General features: G+C 41.8%; 1 protein-coding gene across 4 annotated transcripts in view; it reads left to right on the forward strand.

Annotated features, from left to right (window-relative positions):
• Positions 1 to 13,421, forward strand: part of Mical2 (microtubule associated monooxygenase, calponin and LIM domain containing 2) — a 190,002-nt gene that overhangs the window by 155,969 nt on the left and 20,612 nt on the right. For all 4 annotated transcript variants that reach the window (XM_048359417.1, XM_048359414.1, XM_048359415.1 and 1 more), the window contains one exon: positions 10,695 to 10,810. In XM_048359417.1, the coding sequence (XP_048215374.1) occupies positions 10,695 to 10,810 (116 nt within the window). The remainder of the gene's footprint in view (positions 1 to 10,694; positions 10,811 to 13,421) is intronic.

Genomic DNA, 13,421 nt, shown 5'->3' on the forward strand with positions numbered 1-13,421 from the left:
TACAGAAAAAAAATTAGTCTAGTACAAAGTATAAGCTATGGATCCAACCTTATTTTTTAGATGTCCCACTGGTTATTCTAGTTGTTCTAAAATAATTTAGTGGATAATACAGCTTCTTCTTCCTTCCTTTCTTCCTTCTTTCTTCATCTCTCATTCCTTCCTCTCTTTTTTCTTTCTCTCTCTCCCTCTCTCTTTTTCTCTTTCTTTCCTTTTTTCTTTTCTTCCTTTCTTTCTTTCCTTTTCTCTCTCTTCTTTTCTTCCTTCCTTCCTTCCTTCCTTCCTTCCTTCCTTCCTCTCTCCCTCTCTCTCTCTCCCTCTCTCCCCCCCTCCCCCCTCCCTCTCAGTCTCCCTCTCTCTCTCCCTCTCCCTCTCCCTCTTTCTAATTTGGTGCCAGTACTGGGACTTGAATTCAAAGCCTCAAACTCTAGCTTAGCTTTTTGTTCAAGCCTGGCACTCTGCCACTTAACACACAGCTCCATTTCTGGCTTTTTGCTAGTTAATTGGAGATAGTCTCACAGACTTGTTTGTTTGAGTTGATTTTGAAACTTAATCCTTAAATCTCAATCTCCTTAGTAGCTATGATTACAGGCATGAGTCACTGGCTTTTGGCTCATTTCTATTTTTGTGAGCCTTGGAACTAGTTAAAACTTTTCATCATGTTAGTCTTGCATGATTAAGTTTCATCATTTTAGTCTTACATATTTCTTAGTTTTGTTGCTATTATAAGCAAGATGTTTTCTAGTTTCTCTTTCTCTTGTTTATATGAAAGTTATTGCCTTTTGAGAGTGATTTTGTACCTGTTCATTATACTGCATTCTCCTTGTTTGTAGTTGTCAATGGACTCCCCTGGTTATCCCCATATGTGCATTCATAATTTCTGCAAATAATAATTCTACCTCCTCCTTTTGAATTTAATTTTTTTTTTTTAGTCATGGGGCTTGAACTCTGGGCCTGAGCTCTTCAGTTCAAGGCTAGTGTTCTACCACATGAGCCACAGCAGCACTTCTGGTTTTCTGGTAGTTAATTAGAGGAAAGAGTCTCACAGAATTTTCTGCCTGAGCTGGCTTTGAACCACAATCCTCAAATCTCAGCCTCCTAAGTAGCTAGGATTACAGACGTGAGCCACCCACACCCAGCTTTAAATTTATTTTGTTTCATTGGTTTTTTTGTTTCCAGAGTCTCTAGAACAATATTAAATAAAAGCAGCAAAAATGACTTCCTTAATATATTCTATTTCCTTATCATAGTTCTCATCTTAATGAGACTACTGCCAAGATTTTCCAATTTAAATGTGATACGGGCTTCTGGGTTAGCTCAGATATAGTTTATCACTTTAAAGAAATGGCTATAGGTCCTATTTACATTTATACTAAGAGCATTTTAAATCACAAATGGATGTGAAATTTATTCAATAACTTTTCAGCACCTTTTGAAATGTTGTTTATCCTTAGTTTGTTGTTACAGATTTACTGATATTAGGAAGTGGCATTGTGGCTCAGAGTGGTACAGCACTAGCCTTGAGCAGAAAAAGCTCAGGAACAGCTAGGCTCTGAGTTCAGGGACATCTGTGCCCTGAGTTCAGGCCCCACAATAAACAGAGAGAGAGAGAGAGAGAGAGAGAGAGAGAGAGAGAGAGAGAGAGAGAGATTGACTTACTGATATTGAACCATCCTTGCATGTGTGAAATAGGTATTTCATTGAGGTGTCTTATTCTAATGTATTTTCTAATTCTGTTTGCTATTGTTTTATTTAAGATTCTTGCATTACATTCATAGGTAAAATTTGTCTACAGTTTATATCATACTTATTTACATGACTTACTTGTGTTGGTTACCATAAGTTAGGATAAAGATATTTTTCTGATTTTTTTTTCATTCTTGATTCATTATGAAATACTGTGACTCTCTTGGCTTAGAACATTAGAAGTCTTATGCTTCTTTCAGATGTTCTAAGCTGTTTCCTACGAATGTTTTAAAGATTTTTAAAAATCTATCTGATAAGATGGATCAGTCTCCTTTTCTTTCCTGGTCCATGCCCATCCTGATAAATATGTACTCCCATACACACACCCTGACATGACAGTTTGTCTTCACACTTAACTTTTAACTTGTGTGTGTGCACTACCATGCAATGGAGAGAGTAAATGATATCCTGCTTATTCAAATAGATGTGCCTCAAACTTACAATCACTTTAGTAAGAACTAGGCTAAAATTTAACTTTATTTTTACATGATAACAACAATTAAATTAAGGGCATACATAAACTTATAGTATTTAAGAAATTTGGGTGCCAACTAATTTTTATCCCTTTTATACAAACAATTATGTTGTATAACAATTATGTTAATGCTAGTTATCATTCATACATGTAATGGAAGCATCCTAAGAACCTTTCTTTTTTTAGTGGTAGTAGGATTTGAACTCAGAGCCTGGAGCTTGCCAAGCCAATGTTTTATCATTGAGTTATGTTTCCATCCTTTTTTTCCCATCAGTATCTTTTGTTTTATTGAGATAAAAGTAATCTAACATAAAATTAGCCCCTTTTAAAGTTAGCAATCTAGTGACATTTGGTACATTCATAGTGTTGCCAATAGCAAGCTATCTCTAACTCTGAACATTTTGTCACCCCATGCCTGTTAGCTATTTTCTTAGGTTGTGTTTTGTTTTGTTTTGTGTGTGTGTGTGTGTGTGTCTCTGTGTGTGTGTGTGTGTGTGTCTGTGTCTGTGTGTCCATGTCCTGAGGCTTGACCTCAGGGCCCAGGCATTGTCCCTGAGATTTTTCACAAAATTAGTGCTCTACCACTTGAGCCACAGTTTCACTTCTGGCTTTTTGCTGATTATTTTTATTGTTATCCATAAAGGTGTTTACAGAGGGGTTACAATTACCATAGGTAAAGAGTATATTTCTTTTGGGCCAGCCCCATTTTTTACTGGTTATTGTTATAATAGAGCTTCTCTTTGTACCCATTCATGCATCTGAGCCATGATCTGCCTACTTTAGGCTACTTATCATGACTAGAATCACAGCCATGTGCCACTGCATCCAGCAGCCCTCTGTGAAGATGGACTCTCTCAGATGCTCTGTCTGGGCTGGCTGGAATGATGATCCTTCCACTCTCAGCCTCCACATACCCTGGGATGATGGCTATACACCATCCTACCTAGATAAGTGTTGAGTAGGAGTCTCATAAGCTTTTTTGCCCAAGCTGGCCTTGAACTACAATCCTCCTGACCACAACATCCCAAGTAGCTACAATTGCAGGAATGAGCCATCAGCTCCCAGCCTAGGAATATATTTTTATGTTTTTGTAAAGTTCTCATTGCATTATGGCATACTTAAGTCTGCAAATATCAAGTCTACAACTGATGAATTCCTTTTTGAGGCACGGTTTTCCTATGTAGCCTAGCATGCCTCAAAGTCTCAGTCATCCTGCCTCTACTCCTAAAGGCTGGGATTTATATGCATGAACCACCATGTTCAGCTCTAGAGGTTGATTTGTTTGCTCATTTGTTTGCTTTAAAAATCAAATTATTCAATTTTGTGGTGGACAGAATTCTAAGAGGGTCACAAGCTTCCTGCCCTCTAGCATACTTGTCCTATACAAATTCAGATACTAGAATATGGTGACAGTGAAAATATGATATACTTCACTCCATCCTGTGATTAGGTTAAGGGCTTTGCAAATATAATTAAGTGCCAAACCAATTGACTCTGCGTTAATCAAAAGGGAGAACATCCTGGGTAGGCTCATTGATCAGACAAGCTGTTAACAAGGGGATGAGCCCTTAACAAGAACTTCCTGAAGTCAGAGATTAGATTTTAAGCCTGAGAGTCATGATTCCGCTGTTGTGAGAAGACCATGGACAAGGAAGGCCGCTAAACACTAACACTGGCCTGCAGCTGACAAGCAAAAAGAAAGCAGGCCTAGGCCCTGCACTTTGGGGGCCCAGGACCCCCAAAAGGGATATCTTTTTCCTTTAAGTATCTCAAAACTAGAAACAAAAACAAAGACTGAGCACTGTAAGCTCAAGTTTATTTAGTGGCCAATGAATACAGAAGTGGCAGTCTAGCTTGAAAACCAACTTCCATACCCATTGGAAGTGGAGAAGTCATGAATATGGTGTGACAGAAATGTTGGGAGAGAAGGGCTAAGGAAAGAAAGGAATAGTTGTGTCTTCTCTGGAAATTGTGAAAAATTTTCCAGGACTTGGGCCCTCCTTCTTTCTTTGGTTCTCCCTTGCTGTGGTTTTGGTAATTGTCATCTGTCATGGACAGGGGAAATGTAGAGGTGTCGTTCACCATACAGGTAAGATTATAATGAAGTTGGGTGTTGTGGGGTAGTTACTCTGGCAGCTATTTTAAATCTACCACAACCCAAGAAAGCATTTCTGGCCTTTAGGCATTCTGTCCTTAAAAACAAACAGGAAAAGGACAGGGTAGATATTCAGCCAGGTCACTGAGGTAGTGCACCAGGTAATAAATTTTGCCAACAAACTGAGTTGAAAGAGGACGCTTAGTGACAGATGTGAACTGCACCCCAGTCAAGACCTTGAGAGGCCTCGGGAGACCCCGTAGGCAGAGGATCTGTAACTAGAGGTCTAGACAGCATGTCTGACTCTGGGAGTTCCCACGTGCTAGGTAGGGCCACTCACCCCTATATATGTCAAGTACAGAGATGAGTAGTGGTGAGGGGTAGATGAAGGAGATTTAATGTGGGATGGCCATGCCATGGAGAGGCAGAGTAAACATTTTGACCATCTTTGGGGTATAGACATAAGCTTTAAATTTAAATAGAGAAAAGAATCGGGGTAGAGGAAGACAGGTATGGATAGTCATTAAATAGTGTTGGGCAAAATGTGGCCTAGTTGGTCATTTTGGAGTGGTTCTGAAGAAATTGTTGTCATGGTTATTACTTGAAGGGAGCAATTTGATCACTGTTGTCTAGGAGCCAGTTTAGACTCTAGTTACTTTGGCCCTGTCCTTGGATTTTAAGGTGATTGATTTATAAGGTAACTTTAGAAGAAAATGGCTCAACACAAAGGATGCAGGTACAAGATACTAAGCTTTCTTCCTGTTTTTAGCTCACTTTTCCGTACTTGCAGGCCCAAGTGGCATTTAGGCATTCTATCCTTAAAAACAAACAGGGTAAGGACAGGGTAGAAGTTCAGCCCTTTTTTTTTTTTTTTTAGCAAAAGAAGTTTCTAAACACTTGTGTATCCAGTTGACTCATGACTGGACTTTTGACCTAAAGACCTGTAAGATTAAATTTTAGAAAGGCAGTGTGGTAACGCTATAAAATGTTCTAGTAAAACCAATACCAGCATAAACTTTTTCATGCCTGGCTTCTTTTTTTTTGTTTGTTTGTTTGTTTGTTTGCCAGTCCTGGGGCTTGAACTTGCGGCCTGGGCACTGTCCCTGAGCCTCTCTGTGCCCAAGGCTAATGCTCTACACTTGAGCCACAGAGCCACTTCCAGATTTTTTTCTATTTATGTGGTACTAAGGAATCGAACCCAGGACTTCATGCATGCTAGGCAAGCGCTCTACCACTAAGCCATATTTCCAGCCCATGCCTGGCTTCTTTCATTAAACATTGTATAGATGGATTATCCATGTTCTTTTGTGTAGCTGTGTTGTTGTTGTTGTTGTTGTTTTTCACTGCTATTGCTGCCCATTGTGAGATGTATTATTATTTTGCTACTGGGTACTGATGCTGTTTCTTGTTGTTTTATTGTGAATTCTACTATGTTCAACACTTCTACATACCTTCATGAGAATTTTTGCCAGTCCAGGGGCTTGGACTCAGGACCTGAGCACTGTTCCTGGCTTGTTTTTGTTCAAGGCCAGCACTCTACCTCTTGAGCCACAGCACCACCTCTGCCTTCTTCTGTGGTGCTGAGGAATTGAACCCAGGGCTTCATGTATGCCAGGAAAGCAATCTACCACTAAGCCACATTCCTAGCCCCATTCGTACATATCTTTAGTGCACAAATGTACTTATTTCTATTGGTTATTACCAAGATAAATGAATCCAGACAGCAATTAAAGTGCCAAGGACAGACTTTAGTCAGGAGCGTATAAGAGGATCCAGTGTGAACTAGACTCCACTTTGATTTCTACCAAAGTGCCTAAGGCCTTTGTAGGAATAATGAAAAAGGGAGCAAGGGGCTCAATGGAGTCAGAGAAGCAGAAATATTACAAAGGTCTAGTCAGCAGACTAAGCCAGCTGTGTCAGTTAGCTGGCAATTAATGAAGAGTTCTGCCTTCCCACAGACTCTGGGAGGCAGTGGCCCTCTTTTTCCTGATGATGAGTACATCTTAATGGAAGGGCCTTCAACTCTTTGAGAAAAGTAGTGGTGAGTAGTAGGAGAAACATATGGAGAGCTAAGAGGCCCAGAGAAAGGATGCATGATTGCAAGCCTTTGGTACTAAATGTCCTAGGAACCAGTGTGGGGGTGGAAGGAGCTATCATCAAGAGTTGGCTAACACAATAAATTCTGTTGACAAGGTTCTCTAATGGAAGTCTAGGGTCACCCTAGGTATTTGATCTTAGCTGTCAGAAATTATGTTAGTATTTAACTCTTTAAAATGAGTGAAATGGAGTGGCAGGTTATTTATATTAAAAGTCTGTAGTTTTGTGTGTGTGTTCCAGTCCTGGGGCTTGAACTCAGGGCCTGGGTGCTGCCCTTGAACATTTTTTGCTCCAGGCCAGCACTTAATCACTTGAGCCACAGCTCTACTTCTGGCTCTTCCATGGTTAATTGGGGATAAGAATCTCATGGACTTTCTGCCCAGGCTGGCTTCAAACCGTGATCCTCAGATCACAGCCTCCTGAGCAGCTAGGGTTACAGGCATGAGCCTCTAGCACCCAGCTCAAAAATCTATTTTTTTTGTTTGATTGTGTTGTGCCAAGTCGCAAGACCACCCCCAAGAAGACCACCGAGATTCAGACACTCCGAAATGCAAAAGCAAGGCAAGGCTTTATTTAACGAGCTGCCAACTCGGGCCTCGTCCTACCCACCGACACAGCAGAGGTTAGGAGGGAGCCCGGAGCTGTGATTACACAGGGCTTATAAAGGCAAAGAACAAGGTTACAACAATCAGGTGTGCAAGCAAGATTAGGACACAGGTACAAATCTGATTGGCTCAGGGTTTAATTCTAAAATGGGGTTCACGTGTCTGGCACTTCAATTGTATGTCTTGTTTGTGTGTATATGTGTGTGTGCCAATCCTAGGGCTTGAATTAAGGTCCTGGGCACTGTCCTTGAGCTTTTGTGCTCAAGGCTAGCACTCTACCATGTGAGCCACAGCTCCACTTCCAGCTTTTTTTGTTATTTAATTTCTAGCTTATTGCCACTATTGTCTGATGATATATTATACATTTCGGTCATTTGAGATTTTTAAATACCTGGTTTATAGCTTGGCATATCACCTATTTAATGTTCCACCTGTGCCTGAAAAGAAGATATATTCTCCATTTACTGGATGTGGTATTTTATACATACTCATCATTAGGTCAAATTTACTGATAATGTTTGTTCATATCTGCTATGTCCTTACTGACTTTTGTGTCTAATCTAGCATCTGCTAAAACAGCTATGTTTAAAATCTCTGAAGATGTTTGAAGACCTGACTAATTTTCTTTGGCTGAGGGTGGTGGTATGGGACAATCCTGAGGCCTGAACTCAAGGCCTGGATGCTATCCTTGAGCTTTTGTGCTCTACCATTTGAGCCACAGCTCCACTCCCAATGTTCTGGTGGCTAATCCTAGCTACCCAGGAGGATGAGATCTGAGGAGAACAGTTCAAAGCCAGCCCTTATAGAAAAGTCAGTGGGAATTTTCCAGTGACCCACCTAAAAGCCAATAATAACTTTTATCTTTATCTGCTAATTCCTTTATGCTATCATTTTGAGGTTTATTTTTGTTGACTGATTTTTCCCTTGATTGTGTTTCATCGTGCTTTAAATATATATATATATATATATATATATATAGCTAGTCATTGTTTGCTATCACATAGAGTGTGAATATTACATTGTAGAGTTTCTAAATATTTTTTTATTATTTAAGGAATGTTAAACAGAAAGTAAGGAATGTTTGATACATAGTAAAATAACTTGCTCCTCACTGTTCCTACCAATGCTTATTTTAAAACTTTACTGAAGCACATCTACAGTAACCTCTACTCTAGAGCTAGTCTATCCCTGTTATCAAAGTGTGACTCTTATGTCATGTCTAATACTTCAAATGTCTGTGCTACCCTAGCTAGTAGAACTTGAAAATTTTCCCATTCTGTAAAAAACAAAATTATAGACTACTCACCCTACAACATCCCCCCAGCAGTTATCTGTCCAACCTGATGGAGTTTCTCTCTGTAGTTGTATAACTTACTGCTAAGCAATGGATGCAAAGGGAACTTCTGTGCTTCTTTCTGAGATACTTTTTTCCCCCTCATAACTTCTTCCTCTCCAGTGTTCTGCCTCACACGTTCCAGCTGCCTCTGTCTGCTCAAACTGCCTTTTCAACTCATTAAATCTGCTCCACTTTATTTAGATTCCTCCTACCTTCACAGTGGTCCCCAAAAGGCCTCTGGGCAGAAAGTTGTGATTGTAGGGCTTTCCTGGTTCCCTTTGAGAAATTTCTGCCCTGCCTGTTGTACGATATCTGAAGAAAAAAAAAAAGATGCTTCAGATACTTGGTCCTGATTTCTAGTGCTTTGTGGCAGGACCTCAATTCCCAAATCAGTCACTCGAATAGCAACACTCCAGTGTTTTACAACCTTTAAAAATAAACCCCAGGATGGTCAGTTCTGTGATTGAAATGACAAAGCAGGAAGAGACTGAGAGGCAACCTCATAACTTTCTTCTTACCAGAGGTTGGAGAAATACACCCTATATTCAAGCATTACTCCCTATTTCAAGATGAAATTCAATTAAAATCATTATGGTAAATGAGAAGAGGTTTCAACTTTGGGTTTGTAGGCTAATTGGATAGTTTTAGTAATATTGCAGTATTATTTAGATTAATGCTGCTGATGGTGATAAGGAATGATGGTGAGCCTGGTGTTGGTGATGGTGATGATGACTATGATGAAAAAGGCATTTATTGAAGCACCTCCAATGCACCACACACTGCTAGGCACTTTGTATGGATTTCATTATTCTTCTACACCGCCATGCACTGGAAATCATGAACCTGAGACCCCGAAGGAAGTAAAGGCAGCTCCTTCCACTCTCACACTTACATGAATTCTCCGTGACTTAAGCCCTCTGCAGTAATTTAATGGCCAGAACTGGGAAGCAATTTCTGCTCTCCACTAATGCTGCCTCCTCCAGCCTCCTCCTGTTCTACTGCTGCTCCCGAGTCTGTCTTTACCTGAGCTTTCCCATCTGGCAAATTAAAGTGGAAAACAGAAAACTGCCTCCCTAGAGAGGCTGTTTTTATTATATACATGTTTTGCATTATTTTCCTTTGACTAACAGCATATGTAAATGTGTTCCTGGAGGTTAAAATTACCCTGATTTTGTAAAACTTGGCCTCTCCCACTGGGGTGAATAGTTGAAAATTATGGGGAGGAGAAGGCAGGCTGGAGAGAATGTTCGCTGACTTGGAATTGCTTCTCCTCCCTCCTCTCCACCCAGGACATATTTCTGTGCAGACATCAGCTGCCACCAGCACAGAGGGTCAGTTTGCCATCTTGGAGAACCTAGCTAGTTCTGAATTTCAGTGCCCAGAGTGGGTGAATGCAGAGATTAGTAGTCACTGCCTGCCTCAGGTAGATGGGAAGGCACCGGTGTTCTTGCTGAGAAGCATGAAAAACTCCTATGTGCCCTAGAGCCCCTCTCACACCTGCTCCCCAGCCGATCACAAAGGGAATTTGGCTCACATAGGCACATTGCTCTCGTGTGCAGAGGTTGGCATGACCTCCTCTACTTCCACTTCCACGTGGTCCCTGCCTTCTGGGGGTCCAGCCCTATCTTCAACTGCTTTTCCTGGCATTTGAATCATCACTTCAGTGATGTGATAATATCTACAAGTTGGGAAAATAAAAGTGGCATTTGTTTAGCCATAATTAATGAAATATTTATGTTGCATGAGACGGTGTGATAAAACCTTAGGCTTAGAGTCCTTTTGCTTCTGATTACATTTGGGATTTTTTTTTCTATGACCAGACATTCTGACGCCAGCTCTTTTACACTGAGCAGATGTCATGTAGTAAAACTGGGTGCCAGATGCTAGGAGCCGCAGAAGGGTGATTTGTTTAAGAGCTGGCTCTGACTTTTTTTTTTTTTTTTTTGCATTCAATTACTCTGCAGTACAAACCTTACCCCAAGCAGTTAGGTAACTCAGCTAACTTCAGGCATACATTTTAATCCTAGATGTTTGTCTACAAATGCATCGTAAGCAACACACCACGTAAAGGATGTTTACGGAATTAATTGATTTCTGCATAATACCTTCTCTCTCCCTCTTTTTTTTTTAATGTGAAGAGAATTGCAAAGCTCTTGGCAGGGATCCAAAAATGTAATTAACAAGGAGGCCAAATTTTTCAGTTGCCTTTAGGTAGGGCCTCCCTCAGCGCTGACAGGTGCAGTGAGGGAAGGGGGTGAGTGGGGAAACAGGGGTGGCCACTTTGGGGGCACCAAGCAGGAAATGCAGCTAGCAATGGGGTAAGTTCTTCTGCTCTTGTTTCAGGCTCCCAGCGCACCCCTGTGGGAGCTCAGGTGATAGAGGCGGCCTCTTCTCCCTCTTCCACCACCTCCTCCTCGGCAGATGAAGAGCTCGATCCCCAGCTTTCCTCAAGGTTAAAGGTAACACTGCTGGACCAATCAAACCGGGCACTTACCCATCGGGGCCATTCTCCATCTAGGCATTCTCTATGCCAAGGCAAGCTCTGCAGGTCTCATTAGGAAGAGCATGCTATCTTGCTCCTGAAGGCAGCCCCTCTTTTTATCTGGAACACCCCAATATTTATCTTCCTTACAAGAATACCTTCTTGAAGACTCACATTGGGGAAGGGAAACAAGCAAACAACAACAACAAAAAAGACATATTTATTGAAACCATTTGGTGACTGCAGCTCTTAAAGTGGGTTTAATATGTAGCCCAACAAGCAAAACCATTGAAAAATTAAAACAAGCAGATGTGTATTTCCCCAAGGGAGGCACAACTTCATTTAAGAAGCACAAGAGGCAGATTGCATGGAAAATGTTATGTTTATTCTAATCAGAACTATGAAATGAACCATGCAGTTGCATTGAGACAAGGAACCTACTATTGAAGGAACTAGCCATGTGCCCACAGGGTAGCTCTTGGTGAGCTCTCTCTACCTGATTCTAGAGAACAGACACAACTCTTACTCCCACTGATGAAAACAAGTACTGGCGTATGCCTGTGGTGTCCGTGTGTCACCCACGTGGAAACACGTGTCTATTCTAAACCCACTGTTTTATTCTTGATCTGCTGGATCTGCAGCCCTCCCACTGGGGCTTGGAGAGGCGCAAAGGACTGAATGGCTGGAGGCTTGAATGGCTGGACTTAAAATGCGTCCCAGGTAGACAGAGAAACAACTCACTGCTCTGGTAATGTTTATTTTTTTGGAGCAGCGAGGATCTATGGAAGGAAGGGGAGACTCAAATTTATTTACTCAGACTCAACTTTTCCATATCTGGCATTAGGAGTTTTGGCATCACCTCAAGACACTCAGGGGTTCCAGCTCCCCATGGTCTAGCTTAGAGCAAGTCGGGATAGGCCTGGGGAGAAGGAGGGAGGGAGGGAGGAAAAGACAGAGGGGAGATCGAGTAAGCACAAGCCTGGATTCCTCGTTTCTCAATGTGGCCTTTTCCAATTAGTTTGATACTCAATACAGACAGAATTATGTGTTGTTGATTCAGGGGATTTTTCTTACTGTCCCTCGTCTCATTGAGTGCCCTAAGTTAATTCTGTATTCAAATGAGACAGACCCCAGCATCAGTCATCTTAACACTAGTAGAGAACAAGAAAGTGGGGTGCCTTAGACACATCCAATAGAAAGATGCAGTGTCAAGGCAGGCTTATGAAGATCATGCTATCTTGCTTCTGAGGGCAGCCCCTCTTTTAATCTGGGACACCCCCAAGATCTAGCTCCTTTATTAAAAGAATACCTTCTTGAAGACTCATATTGGGGAAGGGAAAATAACAAACAAATGACATATTTATTGAAACCACTTGGTGACTGCAGCTCTTAAAGTGGATTTAATATGTGGCCCAATCAATTCAATATTCAACACAGACAAATTGTGTATTGTGTTGATCCTGCCTCACAAATAGCTCCTGCAGGCCCGGTGTGGAGCTAGTTGTCACTTCAGTTGCCCAGTGGTGAGGCGTGCCCACTTTGCTTGGCTCCTACTGTGATCTGCTCTTACAGTCAGGGAGTCTGGCAAGAGGATTCCTTTTTTATGACTTCCCAAGGGCTCGCCCTGAAGGAATAGGGAGAGGCTTTGGGCCTATGATTTCCTTGTCTCTTCTGTCCCATACAGCTATGTCCCCAGCCAGGTGGCACAGAGCCCACACCAGCTCAAATGATCCTTTGCACAGGAAACTGGAGGCAGATTGTGTTCTCTCTGCCTCTCTGCCCTTTTCCTTCCCCTCCCACTGCTGCCTGTCCTCCCAATTCCATGGCTGGATTTGAGGCGGAGACAAACAGACCTCAACGTAGTTGCCTGTCCTTCGTTCTGCCACCTTCTCTCTTTTCCTTTACTATCTCTTCTGCCTAGGCCTTTGCCTTTTTCCTCACCTCCCTGTACTCACCATCTTTGAGGATGTAAAAATGGAAGCAGTCCCTAATAAAGCAGCCTTCTTTTTCTGTGTAACATCTGTTTAATAAAAGACAATAATTGACCTTCTTCCTCTACTCTGGGGTTCTGTTTTGCTGACTCTTGACAAAGTAGATAGGGTGATAGTTCTGCTGCTGGGTAAACCATGTGGCCCTGTTGAGGTAACTCCCTCCTCCAAAAGGCTCCCATTTAAAGGGATATATCAATGTTCCTTTTCTATGGGACTCACCACAGGGGAAGGATCTGCATGTTTATCTGCACAGGTGCACATGAATGTGAGCTAGCACTGGGTCTTGAACTCAGGACCTTGTGCTCTTGCATAGATTTTTCCACTCTGGTACTCTACCACTTGAGCCACACCTCCACTTCTGTCTCTTTTTTTGCTGGCTCAGTGGAAATAGACTTTTCTGCCCTGACTGACTTTGAACCTTTATCCTAAGATCTCATCTTCCTGAGTAGCTAGGATTCCAGGCATGAGCCATCAGCACTAGAACCAGAGTCCTTAATGGGCCTGGGCAGTAGAACTCCAAGAGGGAAAGTAATAGAGACCAGATGTGGATGCAGGATTCAGCCTACCTGGACTTAACTCCTGGCTCTACTAGTTACT

This window comes from Perognathus longimembris, chromosome 13 (genome assembly GCF_023159225.1).
Source record: "Perognathus longimembris pacificus isolate PPM17 chromosome 13, ASM2315922v1, whole genome shotgun sequence".
Lineage (NCBI taxonomy): Eukaryota > Metazoa > Chordata > Mammalia > Rodentia > Heteromyidae > Perognathus > Perognathus longimembris.